A 26,408-nucleotide genomic window follows, 5' to 3' on the forward strand; every position below is an offset into this window, starting at 1 on the left:
ACAGGCCTCAGTACTTCCAATCCACACATTGTCTGAAACCATTTCCACCACCAAAATCACTTGTGATAAGCAGTCACCATTGTGCTTTTTGTCTGAATTGTCCTGCCTTTTCTGTTAATTAGGTTTACTTAGGCTTCTGTAGGTTGCAATCTTTGTCTGTTTAGCAGATGGTGACCATGGTGGCTATCACTGCTTCTCTTTATTTCGAACAAACTGAAGAACGTCATTGCCTTTGCTGCTAAAGCAGGGTATCATTTGAAATTACTATTGCAAATATGACACCTGAATTTCTAGTGTCGATAACAAAACAATACATTTTGTGATACCTGATTTGGAGAAATACAAATATGAACAGATAAACAGATAAAATCCAGATGCAATTAGGTACACTTTTGTTAACACTTAGCCACATGCATTTCTGTTAACTACTGTACATGCAAGTCAGGGTCAGTCCTACTCCAGGCCAGAGGGTGGTGGTAATGCACCTGGAGCGGTTTGGTAACTGCATAAAACCCCCAAAAAAGAATAACGTGCACTTCAGTAGTTCAGCTTTAACAACAACGAGTTACAACCAACAACTATCCACAACCTAACCCAAACCCATGGATGACTCCCATGGACGGACTACGTGCGAGGCAAACGTTTTATCGTCTTCACCGGCTCTCATTCAAGCCACTCCCTCACCCACAGAGAGATCATTCAGTGGTTGAACTGATCAGGGATAAGATAAATGCTACAATTCTAGTTGTTTCAGCCACACTCAAAGACGTCATTTGGGATTGATGGCAGAGATGGGAAAAGATTCCCATATTAACGACTTGCAAACATTCACGTCATCAAGACAGTTGTCTTGATTACAGAGTTGATTGTATGAGGATTAAAATACTGTGCATCACCACTATAACACCACCATTAAATTTGAGCGGTCTGAGTACAAATGGGGTCTTTAAATTAAATCAAGAAGTTCCTGATCAAAGAATTTGTAAATAAGATTACAAATTTGACCAGACAATCAATGCCAGCTTTCAGTACTTCACTGTTTTCAACACTTAGTACTGTCACAGACACGCCAGGCTCCACCTCATCTCAGCCACACCGCTCCTCCTCACCTGAATACTAATCACCTGCACCTGTGACTCAGCACACACCTGGTTGCAATTAGCCACTCCTCTCCACTATAAATCTCCACTCTTCACCTCAGTCAGTGTCCGGTCTCGTTCGCTAGAAGGACAGAGCTACGCCTCCTACCTTCAGTTAACCTCGGACTCTCCTACGACGTTACTTCTTGATCACAGCCATCCAGCGCTACGAACCTCTAACTCGACTCCAGTTTTCTATGGGTAGCAGTTCTCACCCGGCTCCAGAGTGTCTTCTGTCTCCAGTGTGTGTGGCTCCCGTTCCCGTCGCCTCGTGTTCAGCTATCCAGCTCCTGCACTCCACCACCGTCAGTGATACAAGGGACGGTATCTTCTCTACTCCTATAGACTCTCTATTTATCTCTGTAATCAATAAACTCTCGAAATCTCCTTACCAGTGTCTCCGGGTTGGTCTGTCCGTAACAAGTACTATGGACTAATTTGGTCAATACCAAAAGAGTTCTACGGGTCGATACGCGGCCGTATTTGCTACAAGGATTTTTTTCCCTTCGAGAAAATACCTACCAGACTCCAAATACTTAGAACGGCAAATAAAAAACCTTTCTTGAAATGGGTATAGGTTGAATTACAGCTGTGTGGTATCACTTGACAACAGAAAAAAGTAAAACAAATCTAACATGAACATGTCACAGGTTATTACTTTAAAAAGTGTTCTTGGGGGCTGCTAGCTTGAGTTGAAAGTTAAAACTGACTACATAAGTAGGACAGCCATACATTCTCTCATTGATGTCGACTGAGGACAAACAATGAGAAAACACTAAGACAGCAACTCCCTTTCCCTTATGAATTTCAACAGAGTTTCTGAATGCATGTTCCTCTCCATTATTATTTGGTATAATGTGTTTCTGGTGACTTCTTACTTGGTTGTTGATTCAGACATTTACTGCGGTACATGGTGCAATCTTCAAAGGCAACCACAACATTAATATAGGCAGTAGCACTGTCATTAGGTACAACACTTTAACACGATAAAGCTTGCTGTAAGTCAAGGCCCATTAGTCCTGAGTGATGACATCACTGCCATCTGATCCTGAGTTATGGTGGCGTGGTCTCGAGCCGGACTCAAAGTGAGGGATAAACTTGTCTGAGGATAAATCAATGTGGCTCTGCCTGTTTTGAATGCTCCCTCTGCACTGTTTTATGTGGCCTTGTCGGATTTGCCCCTTCTGCCTCAGCTGAAACACAAAGGACATCGAGTGCAGCACTGCCAGGCAACATCACAGTTAAGGCTGATGGATTGACTCTCTCCACAAAGTGCATGTAAATACAGGCTGATCAATAAATAGCACATAATTAGTGAACAATTCGACTGATGATAGGTAATCTCACTCTCAACATTCTGACAGTTGTTAATCAGGTACAAACTAATGCCCACCTTCAGTATAGCATGACCAACAGTAAAAGCTAAACCTTGGTCATATGAGGGCTGTTAGACATCTAATCTTACAGTTATATTTAATATAGAGTGCTGATGTTAACACAATGTACCAGCAGCATACACATCAGAGAGACACACACTGTGTGAGCTATCACCTATCATCATGCTGTGGAGCTGGAAAAAGAGAAGGTGTAAAAGAGAAACAGAGACAGAAAGAGAGTGTGTATGTACTGTAGATCCTTTCACCTGGGCAATGTGGAGAAATTCATTCATATGCATCCACATATTCACAATCATTTTCAGACTTTCCATATTGGCTGAAGTTGGCTAAAGACTGGAAGTAGGGGAAACAGCTAGCAATCTGTTCAAAGTTTAAAAAATCTGCCAACACCTACATTTCAACACGTTATATCATCTTCTTTTAATTCATACACAAACTGAAAAGTAAAAATCATTACGATTAGTAGTTTTACGGGGAGTTGTGCTAAGCTAATCTCCTGCTCGCTCTAGCTTCATATTTAGCATATAGACATGAGAGAGATATAGATCCTTTAATCTAACTTTCAGAAAGAAGGCGAATAAGCGAAAGTCCCAAAATGTTAAACCATTCCTTTAGGAACTATTTTCTTTCTATCAATAGTTTCTACATGAAACAGCTCACAACAAGGTCTGTGGATTAGAGACATTGCTGTTGAGTTTTTCTAATATTTTTTTGGCGATCTACAGCCGATATCTCCAAAACTGTGCAACTCACACCAAAACAGTCTAGATGGATAAATAGCACTACAGGTAAATATGTATTTTTGATTTTGGGGTGAACTGTCCCTTTAAAATTTATACATGACCATATGTGGAGGCTAAGCAATACAATTGAACAGTTGTTGAAAGCATAATTTGTGCCCAAAATAACCAAGATTTCACAGTTTAATTAACAAAGATGGCAGAACTTGGTAATCTTCCAGCACACAGGAGCACAGACTGAAAACAAAGCAAAACAACTGGCTTCATGCAAATAAGTTCATCAGTATATTAACACATTATTAAAGTGATTTCATTAACATATTAGAGTAGTAGATAGCATCAAATGTGTTTAGCAAAAACTGCATCCCATAATGTCACCATAATAACTGAATTCAGAGCTGCTGTTTAGACCGAACCATGTCTTATCTCCTTAATTCAGGGCTCCAATTATTGCTCAGCTAATTAAAACACTGAAACAGTACCACTTAAATGACCTCATAAGGAGAGTGGAACTGGGGCTGAGATAAACATGCAACGTTGTATGTATTTACTTTCTCAGTCATCTGAATCCATATTCATACACACACAAAAACACAAAGTCTCTGTGGTGCAGGAGCAGGTCCATATTGATCACTCATTAATATTTATCAGCCCATAGAGTCTGTGGTGAAGAGGTTCAACAGTTTGAAGAAGCAGGTAGAGAGGTTGGGAGCAAGACAGGAAAGAAAGGAGGCTGAGCATGAACTACGAGAAAGACAGGAGAAGGAACACAATGAATGAGCTTCACGGTGGGGGAGAAGGTCAGACTATTTTTTTTTTTTAACCAGGAATAAGAATTACAAGAGAGGAAATCCAACAGTTGAAGTGAGGAAGCCAGCTAGAAGAGAAATGGAGGTGTAGAGACCTTGAGACCTCTATCCTATTACTGTTGAATCTCAAATAAGGCAGCCAGAATACCCCTCACAAAGAGTGCTCCATGTACAGCGGCACATTAACATTAATTTCCGCATCCAACATGTGCATAACTTCAGCAGGACAGTTAAAAGATAGCGTGACAATTCTACTACAATCCACTTCAAGACAAATGAAGGAAAAACATTTGCCTTCATACGGAAGATGCACTCAATTGCCAATTTAATAGACACGCCTAGCTAAATCACTGCAGTCTAATACAACAGCCCTGCAATAAATCCTACCATCATGAAGGTTATAATGTTCAGTTTTTGTTTTAGTGTTGATTCAACTTAATGGTCATTTTGAAGGCTGTTGAATTCTATTGCATTACACTGAGAGGAGTATATAGGAGGGTATATTTATGGGTCAGCTAAGTAATCTGTGAATTTATGACCCATATCAATGAATATACAGACAAATAAACATTTACAACCAAGCCACTATCTTTTCATTTTGGCTAATCAAAATGCTATACAAATAAATTGTTCTGTTTGGCTTTGTAGCAATTGCTGAATGAATAATTTGTCAAGATGAGCAAGATGTGCTTAAGATGGGTCAAAATATGACTCAACATAAAATACTAAAAGTAAAAAAGTAATCATCAGTTAACAAGACTAAGAGTCTACAGCCATGCTAACAGCTCTCTGAGGTTGTACGTCTGTACAGCAATGCTTCTGCTAATTTGCTAATTAGCACTAAACACAAAGTACAGTACAACTGAGGCTGGTGGGAATGTCATTAGTTTTGCAGATATTTGGTCATAAGGACTGAACAAATTTTGACCTGATGATGGAGCTGGATAAAAAGTCAGGGCATTCATCCTGAGGGGGACATGTCTGTCTGTACAAAATAAATGGCAAATTGTTGTCAAAACATTTCCTTCTGAACCACCAATGTCAACCTGCTGGTAGCACTATAAAACCAACCAAGTGACATTGCCATCCCTAGTGCCACACCACTAGCTTAGCTAAAGATATGTTAAACCCTTAAAGTAAACTGTGAGCTTTTCACAGTTGTGTTTTACTTTGGACCTATTTAAAATTACTATTTTTATATTTAATGAGCTCTTGCATTACTGAGCAGGTTTACACTTCCAAATGCCAGTCTGCGACCACTCACCATCATTGAGGTCCTGCAGCAGGTTCTCCTGACCAGAGAAGTCCAGCCTGACTTTGATGCGGACAGTCAGTGTCACAGCCTGGCCAGGCTTTAGAGGCAGTTGAGACAAAGCCTCCTCTAGCTCCCAGCTCAGAAACTCCCCAAACACTTTCTCTGCACACACAAAAGGGAGAGAAAGGCAAATTAAAAACAAATTAAATAAAAAAAGATTTCGAAAATAAATAAGGCATTTCTGAGCGTGATAATACCTGCTGGGATAAAAGATGGCCAGAAAAGATGGAAAGACTTGCCAAGTTTGAGTTAACATTTTAGGATGAAAATATTTTTGGAGAAAGAAAACAAAAAGGCACTGTTGCACTGCAGAAAATATCACTTGCACATCACTAAGGAAACCAGTACTATGATGTTTCTTTCGCAATAAGCTTTCCAGAGCAACAAAGCTGCTGATTGGCCTCATACCTACGAGTCCTTTGGCTGCTCGTCACTAGACCTGACTCCCTAATTGATGCCTCCAACCCCTTTTACCTGAGACGAATGACTCAGCTGCATCCACTTCAGCCAGGAGCATCAAATGAATGATACATCACCTGAATAAAGCATGTATTCTGTCTATGCAGGTGAACCATTCCTGCTCTTAGGGATTGCAGGAACAGCAAGCAGGATGATTTTAACAGAAGCGCAGCAGAAGGGGCGATGCAAGCTCACTGTAAGAACAACAGTTTACACGTCCCTGCTTGATTTATAACCAAAGCCTTTAAAATCCTCTGAGAGGATGTGAATGCAGGCAGCATTAAATAAAGATTTTGTGAATAACGCTCCACTTTAAATATTCATAAACTCAGAGCTCCTTGCAGTGAATTAAAAGAGAGAAAAAAGAGAAGGGGGGCAGAGAGTGAGGCAATGGGGAAATGATTTAAAAGAAATGAGATTGGGAAGAAAAAACAAGTCATTCACTTAAATATGCAACACCAGGCCTTGTAATTCAACAGGTAGACAGCCAGGATTGTGGATGACGTTATTATCATCACACTACTAAACTATGACTCACAAGAAATGGCAGCACAATGACTGTCAAGAAATCTTCCATGCCTTATTTAAAATATTAACCAGAGACATTCCTAATCTTGAAAATACAATATGTAAATCACATCAGCGCTACTTCAGAGCAGATATGAAACAACCTCTATTTCAAACACCGTTCAGAACACAGGCTAGGTTTTCAGAATTTCATTCTCTCTGGCTCTGACTGAATGAAGTGTAGGGAAATTGCCGTAGAGCTGTAAGTTACATATAACATGTACCGGATCAGGAAAAAATCAGGACTAATCTGAGAAATTGCATGAGGTATTGTGTAACTGTTACTCACCAAAGTTCTACAAATAAATACTCATTAAAAATTTAGGAGCCAGCGAACATTTAATTTCTCATAAAGTCAAAAAGTAATTAGGGAACAAAGGGCTCTGGGTGTATTCAAATGACGCAATCAATACAGTGTCAACAGTAGGCATGGATTAAAGGTAGACCCAACACCAAAGAGAAACATTTGGCCTCTATACTGTCATATATTATACAATTAATGTTCACAAAAACAGTCCAAAGCAGGCCATGGAAAATAATTATACCACAATCATATTTACTGAAGTGTTAATCGCCAATACTTGGCAAGATATATGACAAAACACTATGACTGATACGTTTTTTCATAGCGAAAGCCAATGATGGTATTTGTTGTTTATTTGTGTACTTCTGTAATTTACAGGGTTTCCCCACACACATACAGCAGTGGCACATCACCTCGCCGAATAAAGACCATTATTATTACTCTTGTAAAATTCGACATTAACCTTAAGAAAAAAGAGCCACTATATCACACAACAAAGGCCATACATTTAATGAGAGATGGCAATTGTTAAAAATCGGCTCGAGAGATTAGTGGTGATTGAATGCGTATGTCGCAATGTTGTGGGAAAAAAACACAATAACAAAGTTGGGAAAAGCAGAGGCAAATGGCTAAATCACAAGTCACAATCGAGAGGGGATGTATGAGGAACTAGAATTACAGCCCCAGGTACACATGTACTTGATAACTATGTAAAGATGGAGTTTAGCTACACAAAATGTGATGCTTTTGTTTTCTCCTGGCATTTTTAGATGCGAAGCATCTCTATGAGCTGTAGGTGAAATTCACTCACAGGATCACGATTAGTTAGGCACGCCCCAATACATTGTTTGGAGTCAAGTGATTCCGATGACGCTCGAAATTCAGAAAGAGACAGGAAGTGGAAGGCAGAATGGAAGAGATAGAGGAAAGCCCGTACTGTGCTAGTTATTGTTTACTCATTGTGTTGTTTCAGTCAACGTGTGTGAAATCTGGAATCCTCCAATTCATTCTTAAACGGCTAATTATGGTTTTGAGGTCACAATGATCTTTGACCTTTAATAATAATAATAATAATAATAATAATAATAAACTTCATTTGTATAGCAACTTTCATACAAGAAATGCAGCTCAAAGTGCTTTACAATAAAGAAATTACATGCACCAAGTGCTTCACATGGAAATAAACATAGAATGAACATAAAAACAGGGATAGAATGCCATAATTCATGTAAAATAAGACCGAAAATAAAACCCATTTGATAATAATAATAAAAATAAGATGAAAATAGAATACATAGAATGCATAACATAAGATGGAAAATCAAACCCACTGAATGATAATAAAAATAAAGTTACAAAATAGAATACATAGAATGGATAAAATTAAGTCAAATACAGCATTTTAAAAGAAGGGCAGCAGTGCAAAAAGACTCTCTGGCCTGTAACAGGAAAGTCAAAGCTAGTTAAAGGCTAAAGTGAAGAGATAACCTTTTTGCTTTCTTTTAAAAATATTTAGCGAGCTGGCTTCCCTGATATCTATAGGTAGTGTGTTGCATAGCTTTGGGGCATAATTGACAAAGGCTGCATCACAAATTTTCTTTCGGCTGTTGCTGGGAACCTCCAATAAACCAGCAGCAAATGATGGCAGTGTTCTTGAAGGCAAGTATTTAACAAGGGAGTTAGCAATGTAGCTTGTTCCTAGCCCATTAAGGGCTTTGTATATAAGGAGGAGGACCTTAAAATAAATTGTAAATGTTACAGGAAGCCAGTGCAGAGCAGCTAAAACTGGACTAATGTGCTCTCTCTTTGTGGTTCTGGTTAATAGCTGAGCTGCAGAGTTTTTAATTAGCTGAAGTCTGTCAGTGTTTCTTTTCCGGGAGACCAGTAAAAAGTGTGTTACAGTAATCGAGTTGGCTTGAAATAAAGGCATGAATCAGTTTTTCAGCATCTTTTTGATTTTTAAATGGTTGTACTGTAGCTATGTTATTAAGTTGGGAAAATTATGTTTTCATCACCTTGTTAAAGTGGGACTTGAAGCTTAGATCTGAATCTAAGATAACACCCAGAACTGCAACCTCAGATTTCTCCCAGATTATTAAACAGCGTTTCTCTATTTGTTTAAGGGCCGACTAGGATTTCAGTTTTGTCTTCATTTAACTTATTAAAAGAAATTATTAGAAATTATTGCTCATCCATTTATTTATTGCCAAAAGACAAGTAGTAATGCAGTTTATAGCTGCGGCATCATTTGGTTCAGCAGAGATGTACAGTTGTGTGTGTTCCATATAATTATGGAAACATACATTGTGCTCTCTAATGATGTCACCAAGTAGAAGCATGTATAGTGTAAATAGTAATGAACCAAGGCAGCTCCCTTGTGCAACCCCAAAACAGAGTCATGTTTCTCAGACTCATGATCTCCTAGACTGAAGTAAAACTTTCCCCATTTGATGTTTGAACCAGTTTAACACACAGTCAGAAAGACCAATTAACTTTTCAAGACGATTGATTAAGATGTCCTGGTCAATTGTATCAAACGCTGCGCTTAGATCTAAGAGGACAAGAATTGAGACCTTACTTAAGCCTCAGAGTTTAGTATGAGGTCACAGATTATTTTACAAAGAGCAGTTTCAGTGCTGTGGTATGTTCTAAAGCCTGATTGAAGTCCCTCCAGGATATTATTTTCTTCAAGAAAGGAGTTTATTTGCACTAAAACTACCTTTTCTAGTATCTTACTAATGAATGATATGAGCCTATAGCTGCTCAGTGCATTACTGTCTAGGTTGGGTTTCTTTAGTAAGGGTTTTACAACAGCTGTTGGAAGAGATGTATTTATAATCTTCATGACTTGAAACACTGTTGAACACCCGCTTAAAAAATGCTGTAGGTACAGGGTCAATAAACGAGGTTGAGGAGTAGTGACAGTCCTGCAAAGCTCAGTTAATGTAATACAGGTGAATGTTCCCATTGTTACATCTTTTTTACAGGGTTTGCTGAGGTAATCTGTGTTTACATCAGCAGCAATACTAGCTCTAATTGAAGTTATTTTGTTATTGAAGAACAATGCAAGTTCTTCACAATTTAATGCAGAGAACCTTAATCTTAAGTATGTGTGTGATCACCAGCTGGACACACCGTTTACTCAATAGTCCACCCCTATTGCCAAACAAAAACATTCGATATTGCATTACATTTAATGCCAATGTATCTAAAAATGTCGCTTGCTACAATATCTGTGCATGGCAACTACGGTATGGTTAAGAAAGACAGAAAGAAAGAAAAGACAGAAAGATAGAAAGGACAGACAGACAGACAGACAGACAGACAGATAGACAGATAGACAGATAGATAGATAGATAGATAGAATTGTCCCTAAAGGGAAAATTTGTTTCCAAAGAGGGCGCATTATGTGTGCCTCTATGGAGCCAGGACAGTGGCTCCATAGAGGCAAAAGAAAATTTGGCATTGAAAAAAAAAAACTGGAACTGAAATAGAAAACATTGGCATTGAAATATTTGTACTGGAAAAAAAGTTGTATTGGCACTGAAATAAGTATTGGACACCGAAAAATTTTCACTGAAAAAATAAATCAGACATTAAAAATGATTTAATTTTATTTGGATATTGTTTGCATTTGGGTTTGTTTTTCAGTGACAATGTTCTGTTTTTTCTTCATGTCACTTTTTTCAGTGTCACTTGTTTTCAGTTTCAACTTTCTGTCACTGTTTTAGTGTGGAGCGGAGGGGTCTGAGGGGAGGTGGCAAGGAGAGCTTGATTTACATATAATCTGCATACCAAGAAGTAAACGTCACTCTTCTGAACCAGCCTTCCTCTTCTCTGCTCCGAAGCCTCTGACATCAACACAAACCTACGGCAATAGCTTCCACAAGTTCACCGGGAACTCTCAGTAAGTCTGTTTCTCTCTGCTGTTGTTTTCTCACATAGAACCAGGCTGGTTAAGGTTAACTTTTAACTGACGTTGCTGGTCTGGCAGAGGTCTGCTGGAACAAGAGCTAACGTTAGCTAATAGTGACAGCTAGCTAACTTTAGGCTCTATGTGAACAAACAACAGCAGAGAGAAAAAGACTTACTTGCGGTTTGGGAGTTCCAGGTGTACTCGTGAAAGCCATTGCCGTAAGTGTGCAGTCAAGTCAGAGCATAACTGTGGACAAGTCACAAGCTGCCGTTATTGGATATTGATGCGCGTCTATTCATCCAGTTGCGGTACCGGTGCTTGGAGCGGCCAAAAAGGATAAAGAAAGACTCGCATTTCAGCATTCATTTCTCACATTTTATATTGGATTTTCTTCAAAAAGTATATATAGTATAATAATAATGGCCGGTCCCAAATACAGGCCAGGGGGAAAAAACAAAGGTGGATAAACTCCTGGTGCTTGTCATATAGTGTACATTTCCAGTGGTGGAAGTATTCAGATCCTTTACTTAATACTTAAAGTACATTTTCCTGATAATACTTACATACCTTTACTTAAGTAACATTTTCAATGCAGGACTTTTACTTGTAATAGTATTTTACAGTGTGGTATTAGTATTTTTACTTAAGTAAAGGATCTGAATTGCACAGAACAGTGTGTGTAATACGGGACAACTTGTTCTTGTTGGAGACAGCATGGTGAGAAAACAGGGTACGGGGCATGAACTTTGGTCTCCTGCATGGAAATCAGACGTTGGCATTGGGTGTGAGGCGTGGAATCATCTAATATGCACGTAATTCAGAGGGATATTGGGCTCAATAGTCTCCATTAAGTGGAATTAGGTTTAAAGTTATTCTATTTTTCATAGCTGGTGGTAGGATTTACCTTTCCCTTGCAAAACTAAAATATGAATAGAAATGCTTAGCAGTATTAAAAGAGTACTTCACTGATTAAGCATTGGACTCCTATAACAGTGCCAGAAAAAAGGGGATCAAATTCGAAGCAGCAGACCCAGAAATATCTTTTTTGTTCCACGCATTCTTCCTTTTCAAAATCTGGAGCCTAGAATACCCACAAAGCAACTTGGCAGCCTACAGTTCGGTCAGAGATTTGGGTGTGTTATTCTAGTAGCGGCTAATGTAGCCTTGAGCCGCTAGCCTCAAGCAGAGATGAGGAGTGGGCTCCTGAGGTCTGGTACACTCAATTCTTTCTAACTCCATCAGATTTTTCTCATTTTCAAACTTGTAGTCGACATTCCCATTTAAGGAGATGATGCATTCATGCATCCCAATACATGTCATAATAGAGGTTGATAATCTCGTGAGACTTGCAAAAGTGCGTGTGCTACTCTTCATATGCACCTAACAGCAATACACCAGGAAGAAGCCAGCACTAACAAGCAGAATTGTTAACAAACATTTTTGAGACAAAGACTGAAACAAGACTGGAATGTGAACTGATGTCAAAGATCCTCCTGCTTAATTCAAGTCTGCAGTATTTAAGCTATTCGCTTTACTTGTTACTTATGAAAATGATAGCCATATAGAGAGAAAAAGGAGGAGAGTTTTCTGGCGCAAAAAGACCAATGCCATGTCAAGCAACAACAAAAAAGTACTATGGAACCACAAATAAACAGCGTTCACAAGGAAATTGATGTAGTCAAATGAGAAAGGACTGCACAGACAGCTGACAGCCAGCTCTGCTCATGGTAACAAAAATCACTGAAGCAATATTAATCCCCTCTTTTCGTTTTTTATGTGCTGCACAGAGGAAAGTGGTTTGTCCTTATGAGACATTTGATATTAATGTGCATAAGAGTTTTAGAGGACAATTGAGCTGAGTTGATGTTAATATCCACAGAAGAGCAATAAGGTAGCAGTGATGAACAAAAGGTCTGATGGCGGCTTATTGTCTGCTATTCAGAGACAACTCAGTTTATGGTTTTTCTTATTCAAATACGATACAATAGATTGTTGTATTAATGGTTTGTTTTTCGTTATCTATAAAGTTTTTATGAATAAATATTTATTTTTGAGAAACTGAGCTCCTATCTCATATGTCAAGATGGCGGTGGCTGTGCTGTGGCAGAAAGAGTAATGTTTTGTTTGTTTGCCACAGATGTCTTCCTATTGTGACTCTTTATCTTTTATTCATTCAGCTCCCACAGAAAATGCAGAGGGCTTCAGAGAGGCCCTCTCAACCGTGGCCTGTCTAAAGCCACTACCAGGTTACAACTAAGGAGGCACAGGCAGGTAGGGATAAGCTGATATGATGACCAGGGATGGTAAGTCCTGTCACCATGGTGCTGCAGTACGACACTAAAGCCTCCATCACTACTGCATCAATGATCTCCTGCTTAGTGAACAGGCAAGCAGACAAAGCATAACAACTTACATACATAAATGACTGAGCTACCCATAGTATGAATTATCATGCGGAAACAATCTCTAGAATGAAAAAGAAAAAAAAATAATGCAAAGTGGTTGGAAGAAAATTCATCTGGAAAAGACTAAGAATCTACAGCAATGCTAGCGGCTCTGTGATGCTGGAATAATTGAAATTGCACGTTAATCCTAGTTAAAATTTGTATGTAATCTTAATATATTTTTTGACCTGGAGTAATATTATTGATGATAATATACTGTAGGTATTAATTGTGTTGGTTTTGATGGTAGTATGATGTCATGCAGTCACCAGGAATCCTGCATGTTTGCTATTTTTACATCAAAGACTACAATGGAAGTAAGTCTTGGACTTTGTTGTCATCCATGACATTTTAGTTGTGTGTGGTTTGATGTCCTCCCCCTAATTTCAACTAAACTTAACTAAACTAAAAATACTTCAGACCAGGCATACACATGGTTTTCTAGAGCAATCTGAGGGTGATAAGGTGAAGATGGAAAGATAAGTTGAGAGAAAGAATCTAATAATAAAATATTGTTTATTTAGGTTGTTAGCCAGTTTCATTGATTGTGTGGTTTCTTTGCAGTCTACACAGCAATCTGTAAAATACCCATCAAATTAACTACTTGGTGTGGTCAATTAAATTTTTATTTAAATTGGAGGCAACATTTTGATTCCCGGTGTTTCTAACCTTTCCTTTTATCCTTTCTGATTTATTGTATCAATTGTGAAGCACTTTGTAAAGTCTGTTTTGATATGACCACTATAAATCATTCAGGCATTGTTGTAGGATTTGAAAGAAATTGGGGATATTGAGGTACTTCTTTGCCGTTCTTTTTGCTGACAAGTGTAGAGCAGGCAAGTATTGATATGCAAACTGGTGATGAAGGGCATGTCTATGTCTATTTATGGCAATATGTGGGAATGTGCAACCAGTTTTGCAATGATTGAGATTTATACAATAGAACCATGAGTGGGCACAGATTTATTGAATCTATTACAAAGCATGAGTATGAGTTTAGTGATGAACCTACACAGAGTTTTATGCATCTGGCCCACAATCACTAGCTCTCCAGTGATTAAAGTGTTAAGGCTGCAGTGGAACTTGACAACTCTTAATATCTCAAGAATGCCATGCAAATAAAAGTAAAAAGGATAGTTAACTCAGTTCTAGCTGCCCACATTCAGAGAGCTGTATCCATCTAGAAACCACCTTTAAATAATACCATTTTAAGCAGATGATTCCGCATAATTAATGGAATGAAGTGGTAAAACACCAGTAAAAATGAGATTGACCAGATTACAAATACATTTTCATTAAAATGTGGTAATTTCTTCAAGGACTAGGCTTATTTAAAGCACTTTACTTGAAACCGCAGTAGTTTCAGAAGTTATGGCAACAAAAAAGAAGTTACACAGAGAAAATAACTGGATGATCAATTGCACTGCAATGCAATTAGCAGGTTGGGTTGTATCATGCAGTCAACCAGGCTGTTCTTCCTCTGAGGCAATTTGTGAGCTCTGGCTGAACTGTCATTTTCTGACACATTTACAAAAGACTCCATCAAGTAACAGGGGGACACTTAAAGATCTTGTTATTCAATACGATGAAAACTTGGAACACGGCAACCTTTTGTACTGCCTAACAGAGACAAGAAACACATAAGCTGCAGTATGGCTGCAGCGCAGAGAGAAGTACACTCCAACATGTGCTAATTTTCAGTGTTTGTTTTTTTTTAAGAATTCATCACACAGTGGGCCACCAGAAAAAATATCCCCCGAAGAATACTGTTGCCTAAATTCAATGGCTGCAGAGTCAGACTGCGAAGGTATACTCCCATTACTTTCAGTTTTTCAAAGAAAAGGACAAGAAAATAATAAGTACAATCTATGTGTAGGGAAGCTGAGGGAACTCTCTACAGTGGGAAATAGCACAAGTAACCTGAAAAATCCCTATCTCATAATTTATCAGATGTTGATCCTTTGTCTGCCTGCACATCCCTGTGTAAAAGGCTATTTGTATATTTAAAAAGGTCTAGGCTATTTAATTGCTCTATATCATCACACTATTGTTAATATAATCGGGCAACTTTTATACAGAGTGGTAACCACTGCATGTGAATGCATGAATGAGCCAGATCTGCGCTCTGGAGGAGAGCCTGCATTAGGCTGTACAATATCACCCACCACTGGATTTGTAATAAACTGCAATAAACATGATCTTCTGAGCTTTGATTACCCGCTATGAAACAACATTACCCTCTTCCATTTTATAATGCCTAGACATACTTCTGCAGTTATTTTGCTGAAAGTAACGTAAATGTAGTGTAATCAGTAACGCATTATTCTACACAGACAGTAATATTGTACAGTAACTAATTACTTTCAAATGAAAGTAACTAGTAATATGTAATATATTACATTTTGCTCTTCTACTAGCAGCATAAAACAGAACGCATTCTGCTATAAACACTGCTTCTATGCTGACTACGAGGTAAAATAACAAAAACTCTTTCAAAACAAAAAAGTCTTACCAGAATAGCTCTGTCTCCCACCTGACTCCCAAAACAAGACTAGATAAAATGGCTCTGACAGACAGACTTGATGCACCAAGATGACAGTTGCATAAAGGCTTATTTACAACTTTAGACGGGACAATGAGAACCCTTGCAAGATAACAAGAGTTTTTCCTTCTCCCCTTCCTCCTCCCCAATGCACAATCTTTCCAAACAAACACACCCTCACCACTGTTGTCTTGCCCTTGAGGTGGTACAAAGTCGACTGTTTACCAGCCTTTATATGGTCTGTGTGAATACTCTATTCTGACTGGCTGCAGGGTGTCCATTCATTCCTGATAATGGACACCTACGAAGTAGTTCCAGTGAAACTGTCTGTACAAAAAAAGATTAAAAGATCACTGGTCACTGGTCAAAGGAAAAGAAAAATAGACTAATGCCTCAGAATTGATTATTCACCCACACCATAGTATAATTCCTGATAATGGACACCTCAGGAGGCATTATCCCTCACTTAATCACATTTAGTCATCCCTCTTTATGCAGTCAAACACTGTGTCAACATGTTTGTTAAATACCTTGGTATCATTTTTTTTTTATAATTAAAAGAAGAAAAAAGGTCTTTGGGGAAATATCAGAAATGCTAATTTTGCTCCCAGTGGCACGAGGGCGTGTCCGTGTTTGATTGACAGCAGCTGGCAGACTGAGCTCCAGTAAACAAGCTTACAAGCCATGGGCAGACAGTGTGTTGTTAGTGGTTGTTAGAGTAAGGACCACACCAGCATGTAACCAGACTGAAGTGGCATTTGCAGTTCAGTTTATATGCTGTTTAAAGTGCTGCAGCTGAGCAGCTAATTAGCCATCTTGCCTCCAAACTGATGTTAGCAGTTCACTTTTCCCCGGTGAATATTTGTTTGGTTGATCGTTCAACAAGCTAAAGTGCAGGCCAAGACGTGTGTTCCTGTTAGATTAGAAGGAGACTATAGCAGGAAAGCTAATGTGAGTTGTTGTTCAAACTCTGTGGCTCTTGTGTTCTGTAGTAGGTTGCTGTCTGACTCACTGTGATCGTCTGCCTATGACAGAACACTGATGTTACTGTGGCTGTGCGGAGGTTATCCAACTATGTAGACAGAGAACTAATGGTATTCCGGCAGATTAATGCAAAACTCAGGGGCGCCATCATGAAACCAAAAAATATTAAATATTCTGTACATTTCTCCCTTTTGGTTTCTGATTTTTTTTCCCAAAGGAGAAAACAGGACATGCTGTATGCTGTAGCAGACAAAAATCATGCAATTTAATCTCATTTGGACTTCACTGTAAGTCGTGTAGGACTTCACAAAACTGACGTTATTAAAACAATAAATGAAAATGGCCCCTCACAACCTAAGACCAGCAGATAGAAAATGTCAATTAGGGAGATCTAAAATTTGATCAAAACTGATCAAATAAATTGAGCCATGTGGGTTATTTCTATACCGCTTACCTTACTCAGCTACTGCAGCCTTAAGAACAATAAATATGCAACATATAAACTTAAGACTAGAAAAGCCTTAAGAAAGAGAAAGAAACAAGGGGATTTTATGAACACAATAAAGTTACCGGTCGGTTAATGTTTGACTACTCCAATCTGGTATAAATAAAGAACGTGAAGGTGCCACTCCATTAGCACGAACTACTAAAAAAAACTGGAGCAAAACAGTCATACTGTTTATGGGGGGAGAAGTGAGATTTTACAACTGGTTTTAATCTCTTGAGGGGTAAACTAATACATCTTAATGAGATATGGGACATAGGTGACATGTTTTTTTTCTTCTAAATATTATGCAAATTGTGAGACTGTCTGCCATGGAACATCTCAACTCGGTTCAGTCATTGGGAGATTGAGGGAGGAGTTTATGATTTTTGTTCAATTCTCAATTACAATAGCTGCTAATGTCTAAAGTGAAATGTCTTAATTAGGGTTCAAACCATGAAGCGGTAGAAACCAATTGAATTTGTGCCAGTTTATTATTATTATTATTATTATTATTATTATTTGGCTTATGCCGCAGCTCAAATTGCCATGAGATGAGCTAGAAACACAAAACTTGGCCCAATAACTGGAAATTATGTGCAAATCCTTCCACAGAAATTTGAGCCCAATCGGCCACATGGTGGGGCTGTAATTAAGGCCTAAAAATGCAATTTTGGAAAGGCCACACCCCGCACACTGTGACTCCGATTGACTTGAAATTTCTCACACAAGTCAAGGTCAATGTGTTCTACAAAAAAGCCTCTGGGACCATTAAAGGCCGCCATGATGGATTTTTTTGCTAATTTGCATAATGTGAAAAACAGTCAAATGAATAGAACTCTTTGAATGTTGACTCTATCAACACCAATCAATTTGAAATACAGCTTTGCAGGACTGAGATACACATTTCTATTATAAATGAGCAAGAGCGGTCAAAAAACATGGCCGCCATCAATCAAAATATCTTTGCAAAGGGCGGGGCTTACCATGAAATTGGCCATAACTCATTAACGATTTGTCTAATCAACATAAATCTTGTGACGTATCTTCAGTCTGTGTTTGGGAATAGGCATGCTAAAGCATTTTGAGCTCGACCCATAGGGGGCACCACAAATGCCAAAAAACTGTACCTCAAAATCCAGAGGACAGAATTTCACCAAATTTGGCATGCATGCTCTAGGGGCAAGTATTAACCAAAATCTAAAGTGCCATATTGATTGGTGCAAGTGGGCATGGTCTATCACATATTTGGTCATAACTCAAGATGTTTTTGAGCAATCCTGATTAAACCCACCGGAGATATCCCGCGCTATCTCCTGAATATACCTGAGTTTCGTTCAAATCTGATGAAGGGGGGGACGAATGGCATAGCTTTGAGTGCGCAATATTTGAAATGCTACTGGCTTTGTGATGATGGAATAAGAGTGTGATTGGTCTCACTCCTCCTTTCTGCCGTTGCTGCCAGTGGCTTTAATTTTGGCCAATCAAGCTGCTTTCTTCAGTTGAAAAAGGTTTAAACCCACCCATTGCTGCCTGCGGCTATATTTTCTTTAATAATCTTTGTGGTAAGAGCGCATCTTGGATATGTTATCACTCAATACAACCACTTAAAGAGTTTCAACATCAAACACTAACACAGACAGCATTTAGGAACAAAGTGAAAGCCAGATTCAATTTATAAAATGACTCCTGTGACACACTCCAGACAGAAGCTGATCTGACATTAAAATGGCCTTCAAAGGTCTCCCAGCTCAGATGTGGTATACTTAATTGCTTACAGGGGTTATTTCTTTGTACTGTAATGAAGCCTGCAGCAAGAGTACACCCAAGGAAATGGCAGTGTCAAAAAAGGAGGAAGTCTTGACATGTGGTCACTGTGCCAGAATTAGATGAAATAACACATATTGTGTGGGGTACAGTATGTGTTTTGATGCTGCTCATACACCCAACATTATAAAACTATTCAGAGAGTGGAGATGAGCAGAGACAACTTGGGAGACTGATAATGAATATTACCAGTTGCGTTGGATGGATAGATAAACAGGTAGTCAGAGAGATAGTAAGAGGAAAAGTTCAACTAAGACAACTGAAACAATTATTAAAACAGTGATTTGAAATATGTTAATGCTTAAGCAAATGAACATGTTCTAATGTTCATCCTTTATAATAATCACTGCTGTATCCTGTACATATTTACATATGTGTTACATGATAATGATGAAGCTAAATGTATATTATTAACAATTGTATTTGACTATTTTCAAGACTTGTTTGTATATGTATCAGCAGTAGTGTGGTAAATACTGACTGCAAAGGCAGAGATAGCTAGAATACTGATAACATTATCGTAGCTTCCAGACACTGCTGCTCAGTTCCCTCAAGGACAAGAAGAGCAGAAAGAGACAAGGAAAAAAAGTAATTTTGATGTTAAAGTATTAATACATACATACATACATACAACCAATAAACTAAACTGCTAATGTGATAATCAAATGGTGATCATTTTTGAATGGGATTACTGTATTATATTCTAATAACTTGGTGCATGATTTATACATAACAGTCAGTTCTTTCAGATTGTACATAAGGTTGGCATTATTTCATATCAATAAGAGATATTATAGTATATATAATAATAAAATACAGACTATCGCTAGCCTTGTGCACTCACAAGTCCAAGTTGTTTAGTAATTAGGGCTGGATATCAAACTAAATTTCCAGTAGTGAGTGTAATGTGTCCATAGCAGTGATTATTGAAGTACAGAAAGCTGGCCTTTCATTGATCAGACACTTTTTGATTTAAATAATATTTTGCTAATTTCAGACTTTATTTAAAGGGGACTTATTATGCTTTCTCTTATTTTCTGTCATATATATAATGTTACAGTGTCGGATGTTCATATTAAATGTGGCCAATGTTTCAAATAAAGAGTTAAACATAGGTAGAAGTAATCCCTGTGAGCAAAAAGCTCAGGCTTCAGACTGCTCTGAATACTAAATTTCTGTTTTTTCTACTTTCCTGTCTAGCTGACGTCAGCTCAGCATGGATGTCCTTATATGGTCATCTGCTCATGATCTGCTCAAGGCACATCACGCCCGTGAATCTGTCTCAGTTATTTGGCCGCTCTGCTCATAGCGCTTTCTCCAGCGCTGCAACAGCACGAAAACAAAATGTGGAGATAGGTCTGGCTATGCAAAACTACTCTGCTAAGGACTACTATTCAGAGTTTTTGGAGGTTGTTCAGTATGTCTTGCAGAAAGTGCTTTTTTGGTTGTGATGGAAAGTTAGTTAGTTTCTTGATGGACAGATGGCTTGTTCAGAAAGTAACCTCTAACTACTGCTAACTGCTGTTAGCTAGTTAGCTCAGTTAGCCATGCAGCAAGCGGTCCCATTAGCTAGGTGACTCTGCCCTGACAGGGAGCTCGGAGCCCGGGCCTGAAAACCTCCCGGCGGTCCAAAGCTCATGTGCTAGCGGTGTAAACACCAACAATCCCCAGGTGCTCAAGCTCGCAGTCCGGGCAGAGTCGGCTAAGCAAAAAAAAAGGCTGCTAGCTGCATGGCTAACTGAGATAACTAGTTAACAGTAAGCGCTTAAATATGATCCAGTTTCACCAAAAGCAGTGAATAAAGTTATGAAGTTGTGTGTTTTTGTACAGTAATCAGTGAGGCCCCGAGCAGATCTGCCAGGCTGAGCACATTTGGTACCTACACCGCCCTCAGAAACACTCTATTGTTTTTCCAACCTAATTCTTGTCTCATTTTTGGTCTGAAAAACAGGAAATTCATCAAATTCAGTGCCCCATATCACTATTTACTATAGCTGTCATACGCCGTCGAGCACACCAGCAAGAGGATGAGGCAATGCAGGCGGTGTGGCTCACAAGCACTGGGTGAATAAAGAGAACTGTATACAGTGCTCACAAGCACTTGGTGCTGCCCCTCGGCAGGCTTCCAGGAAGGCAATCTGAAGAAAGTGAGTTTAAAAGTAGTGGATAGAAAAGTGCATTAATTCGCATTTTCTTTTGCCAAGTAAAATTTGCGCTACATTTAAATGGAAACTTATTCTTTACATTAGGAGTAAGGGATGAACTTTGAAGAAGCCAAAGAGAGGACCAGATCATGTAAAGGAGTAAAATTTAACTAAACAGCTGACCATCTTTCTTCCAACTTCTTCTTTGTCTCTAACTGTGGGGACTAAATATAGTCATATTACAAGCTAAAGTGTCTAGAATAAAGTATATAAAAAACTGTTCAGTGCTGAGCTCCAAAGAACAAGTGCTACTTGTCACTCTGTTGCCCTGGATAGGTATCCCTGCTCTAAACAGAGAATGATGCGAGGAAGAAAAGAAAAATGGAGAATCAGAGGAATACAAGGAATTGAAGGAGTTATTCCCTGAAACTGGAGAAGCATTTGAAGAAGAGAAGTAGACAGCTCAGAAGGGCTGAAAAAAGATAAAGCAGAAAACAAAGAGAAGAAACTTGATAACAAGGATGAAGGAGATGATTATTCATTCAGAATACATTTGAACAAGAAAGTGAAAGAAGAAGAGCTTTGTTGGTGGTTTCTCTTTTGGCCAGTTTTATCTGCTACAACTGAAAATGACCATTTTTCCACTTCTTAAGAGTTTGACCTTTTGGCCTTCGACCTCTGCAGCTTTGAGGCGCAGTGAGTGAAAAAAGCATAGGGGAAAAGGAAAGGGACAGAAATGAAAGTTTTGTTACTTTATTGTTGGGTTTTAAGTATTTTTTGTTTTACATGTCAACTCAATTCTAACCGAATTTTAAATGTTGATTGGCTGTTGAATTTGAACATAATTATCCATCCTTGCATACTGCATTAACATTTTATCCACACTCATGAAATCACTGAGCTATTGAGTTGTAGCATTTAATAAGCACTTACTTTTAGGTTTACTTTTGTCTCAATTACTCACTTTGAATTGCTTCATGCTTGCTTGTGTTTGTATTAATTAAATAGTATATAGTATAATTTAGAGTTAAGTCTACTATAATAATGTTTTACAAAATAAATGGTTCGAGCTCATTCATTCTCAGTTTCAGTGAAACTACAGATGGTTTTTCTAATTCAGGTCTAGAGAAGTCAGTTCTTTTTGCTTGTTCATCCAACTCTGAAAATAACATTCCCTTGGAGGCAAAAACTATATTTTCAGGCTAAATCATTTCCAACAACCACAACAACAGTTCCATTTCAAAGAGATCTCTTGTTAACTAGAGAGACTACATTGTACCTTGGAGTCCAGCCAGCAGGGTATGTGGAAAGCAGGGAAGCTCTGAGAGGTAGATAGTCAGTCACTGGATGAGTGTCTTCAAATCCCAGAGTATTTTAATTAGAGTCCTGTACTAGTTACCACTGACAGGCTAATTCTTATCCACCTTTGAGCGAGGGCTCCATTGTGCTTCTGTATAGAAGTTGTCAGGCAATGAGAGAAATATACACTAATTATCTCACCACACTGTCACCCATAAAATCATTTAGGCTGGTCACCAAAGACTTTTCCTATCTCTACACAATAGAGAGAGTCTTTGACATGCTTGTGAGAGAAATGCATGAAAAGTGAGAAAAAATATACAACTGAGCAGTGCAAGACTGACTGAAGCAGCCTGGTAACACAAGATCTATGAGCGTCAACCCTTGGACAAAGGATATGTTGGTTTAACCTGTCTTCAATTAAATACAGAACCCTGGGGACATTTTGGAAATGTCAGATCAATTTCATATATACTGGCCTCCCAGTTCCTCCTCCTTTGCTTCACTGTGTGATTGAACTCCTGCTGACAGCACCGGTATAAGAAGTGGTTAAAAAAGCAGATTTTCCTTGGGTTTGTCCTGAATCTACTTCATTCCCAAGGTTGAATCACAGGATACACAGTGCTATTTTCTCAGTACGGTCCAATCGGGTATGTTTTGAGAATAGCAGGTCAAAAATCTTTGTTAAAAAGGGTTTGTGACAAAGTAGGTATAGTGACACGAAGACAGACCTGCACTTGAAAAAAACTGCTTCTGCATCTTCAATATTTGTGGATCAAAGGACGTCTACATAACTGATAAAATAAATCACTGAGGGTAAAGTAAAAAGGTAGTATACAATCTCAAACATACAATAAGGCTGCACAAGATAATATCTGTTGGAATTTTCTTACAGAGAAATTTCAAATTTATTGAAGAGACATTGAGTGGGATTTTAAATCTTACTTTGTACTTGAATTACTGTTTATCACTGGGGAGGCATGCCAGGAGTTAAAATATAATAGAGCGCAATGTTTGGACATTTGCTGCCTATTTTAATAATGTAGTTGCTTTTTTCACACAGACAGTGAGACAAAGACAATAAAGCAAGAGGGAGACAGAGAGACAGCCAGTGAGAGCGAGGGGGGACTGCAGAGATCTGAGGACTTGAGCAGGTGTTGAACAAAGAGATGGAACACAGAGTGAAAAGCCACGGGGGCATGAAAGATGTAGAACCAAAGACAACAGGTAGTGACCTCTGTGGTACTGTGGACACGGGGACTGCAAGAGGCTGCAGCAGAAACTCAGTGGGTAATAAAGTACATCAAAAGCTGTCCTGGCTGAAACAGCATTTATAACAAACGCTATATGTATGCACGTCAGTAATTTCAATGCATCAGTGTTTGTTTCATGTTTAACTTTTGCGTTTTTTCACACGCTCTATGCATGCTATTAATCCACATATTGTCATTCCTTTCTTCTTTGCTTTACTGTACTGACACAGCTTCTTGTTTATTTATTCATTAACATCTGAGATGAGAACTACTCAGAACTAAAAAAAAAAAAGTATTGAGTCATTGAGGCTATATTCATCGCGATAGGGATACTAACCTTTGGTGCTGACAATCTTAGAGGTGAGCTCCAGACTCTCAATGTCCTCAGATCCAATGTTCTCCAAGGTGATGGTCAGCTGCTGGGTCTCTCCGTTGAAAAGCTGGACGGACACAGTGCTGGACAGTTCCTCTTTGGACATTGGCTGAGGCGTGTGGGCTGACCTGTTTAGGTTTGTGGAGGAGGGAGAACTTTTCAGTGATGATAGAAAGTAAAGCTGACTCAATTTCTTGCTTTTATTCCCTTAAGGGGTCAATATGAATTAAGATTTCTAAGAAACTAACTCAAGAGATATCAGGCTTGTAATGGTGAAGGCAAGTTTGATGTGGTTTGATATGATGCAAACAGTTCCATTACACTTCTATCATAATTTGAAGAACAATTTTTCAGGCATTAATCAACCAGAGATGATGAAGATGATAAACTCTTTTTGGAATCTCATTAGCTGCAATGTCATTTGTTGATGGCTTTTTTTTTCTGCAGTGGGGAATCCAGAGGGTTTAGCACTGCTTTCAATGATTTGTCGGTGAAGTGTTTGACATGTGAAAGCTAGGGTCCATTTATAGATAAGTGTAACCACATCATACCTGGGATAAATGAAAAAAGGTCACTCAAAACCAACCAGAAGCCTCGTTTCAAACCTTATATGTTATATGTTATTTAGAGTGGTCAGTGGATCATGTGCAGTATTGATGATACACTTATTCTGCATACACTAGGTAAATTATAAATTGTCTGTTTTACTCAAAATCGCTCTCCATTCTCAAGACAGTACAGAATATGGGGCGACTGTGGCTTAGTGGTAGAGCAGGTTGTCCACCAATCGGAAGGTCGGCGGAGTGTCGAAGGGTCCTTGGGCAAGACACTGAACCCCAAACTGGTCCAGAGGGCTGTGCCTTCAATGTGTGAGTGTGTGTGAATAATTTACTTTCTTTGAACTGTTGCCATCAGTGTGTGAATGGGGTGAGTGTGATATGTGGTTGAAGCGCTTTGAGTAGTCGGAAAAAGACTAGAAAACGCTATATAAGTACAGTCCAATTACCAATATAAAGTATACAGCATATAGACCCCTGGCACAATGGGTGTAATAAGAGTAAATCAAGCCCGAATCACATAAAGCGGTAAACCGCTCACCCGCTTTTCTTTGTGAGTTCAAACTGTGTCTTGTTGTATCTCTGGCCACATCTCAGTCAGTGACATAGCAAAGTATTTTCATCAGCTGTGAAAAGCAAAACACCTGCAGCTGATGCTTAAAGTCTTAAAGAGCTGCTGGCATCTGGTTTTGCAAAGTAATGCAAATATTGGATCCAAAGGGAATGTACAAGATTATGAGAGATCAATGCGGATGTTCTCTACAACTTCATCATACCTTATTATACATGCACATGTTCAGTATCATAATTTTAAAATTCAACAAACACTCTGACCGAGGCTAGAATTACAATGCCAGTCATCACCAACTGCCTATACTTTTTATCTGAGCTTGACCCCAGGTCAACACATAAAATAACTTTCCCAAATGTTACTGACATTTCAAATGTATTTTGAAAGTTATAATAAGCAATGGTGGAAAACTTTTATAGCTCCAAAAAAATTTAAATCTGAATGGTTTTGCAACTATACCAGCAAGACACATTGTTTGCATTTTAGCAGATATTTCTCTCTTTAAACTCTAACAGTAAAATTTATATTAAAAATGTACATGACTGAGGGCATACAGTACATCTGTGCTCTGAGCCTTTAGAAATGTTATAAATAATTAAAACTAAGGTTTAACTCTGATGTTAGTAATGTGAAAAAGAGAAGCTGTAAGAACTGCAGCTTTGTGCTGGAGGCAAGAAGATATCTGAGAAATCAATGAGGGACCTCTTCGACTGAAGTCAAAGCTGAAGGTCTACCTGTGGACCCAGTGAGAGCACCCAAGAGACCACATATTAAATGTGGATTCTATTTGCTTCATGTGTCTGCTATGGTACTCTTCCAACACTGGAGAATAAAAAGATTTTCCACATCAAAAGCTGCTGAAGTGCTGTACTTACAGGCATGACCTAAATAGTGGATTTTGCAGCAGCTCTGCTGTCAGAATGATTTACAACCGTCCAACAGGGTGCTTTAGCTGTTATTTTCTAGTAGCAATTTAAGCCATAATTTCTTCTCTTATGTTACCTACTTTTACTGCAACGAAAATTTCATTACACATTGTAAATGAAAACAAATTCACCTGCTACTCTGATGTTTAAGTTGTCAAGACTGCTGCTATTTCTGACACAAAAAAAGAAAATATGCTCTGTTACAAATATCATCAGTTTTGTTACAAGTTATGCAGCCAAGACTTCCACTGTGTGTTTTTGGTTTGTTTTATATTTTCAGTGTTTCAATGGTACAAGAGCCTGTGCAGTGTTTGAGTTAAATGTGCAATACTTACTTGTTAATCATCATTTTAATTCT

At 38.5% G+C, this 26,408-nt stretch overlaps 1 protein-coding gene across 3 annotated transcripts in view; it reads right to left on the reverse strand.

Moving 5' to 3' along the window:
• trappc9 (trafficking protein particle complex subunit 9) overlaps positions 1-26,408 on the reverse strand; it is a 212,126-nt gene that overhangs the window by 131,936 nt on the left and 53,782 nt on the right. For all 3 annotated transcript variants that reach the window (XM_044171437.1, XM_044171439.1, XM_044171438.1), the window contains 2 exons: positions 23,961-24,124; positions 5,350-5,502 (listed from right to left, as the gene is read on the reverse strand). In XM_044171437.1, the coding sequence (XP_044027372.1) occupies positions 5,350-5,502; positions 23,961-24,124 (317 nt within the window). The remainder of the gene's footprint in view (positions 1-5,349; positions 5,503-23,960; positions 24,125-26,408) is intronic.

The sequence above is a fragment of the Siniperca chuatsi genome, linkage group LG17 (genome assembly GCF_020085105.1).
Source record: "Siniperca chuatsi isolate FFG_IHB_CAS linkage group LG17, ASM2008510v1, whole genome shotgun sequence".
Taxonomy (NCBI): Eukaryota; Metazoa; Chordata; class Actinopteri; order Centrarchiformes; family Sinipercidae; genus Siniperca; species Siniperca chuatsi.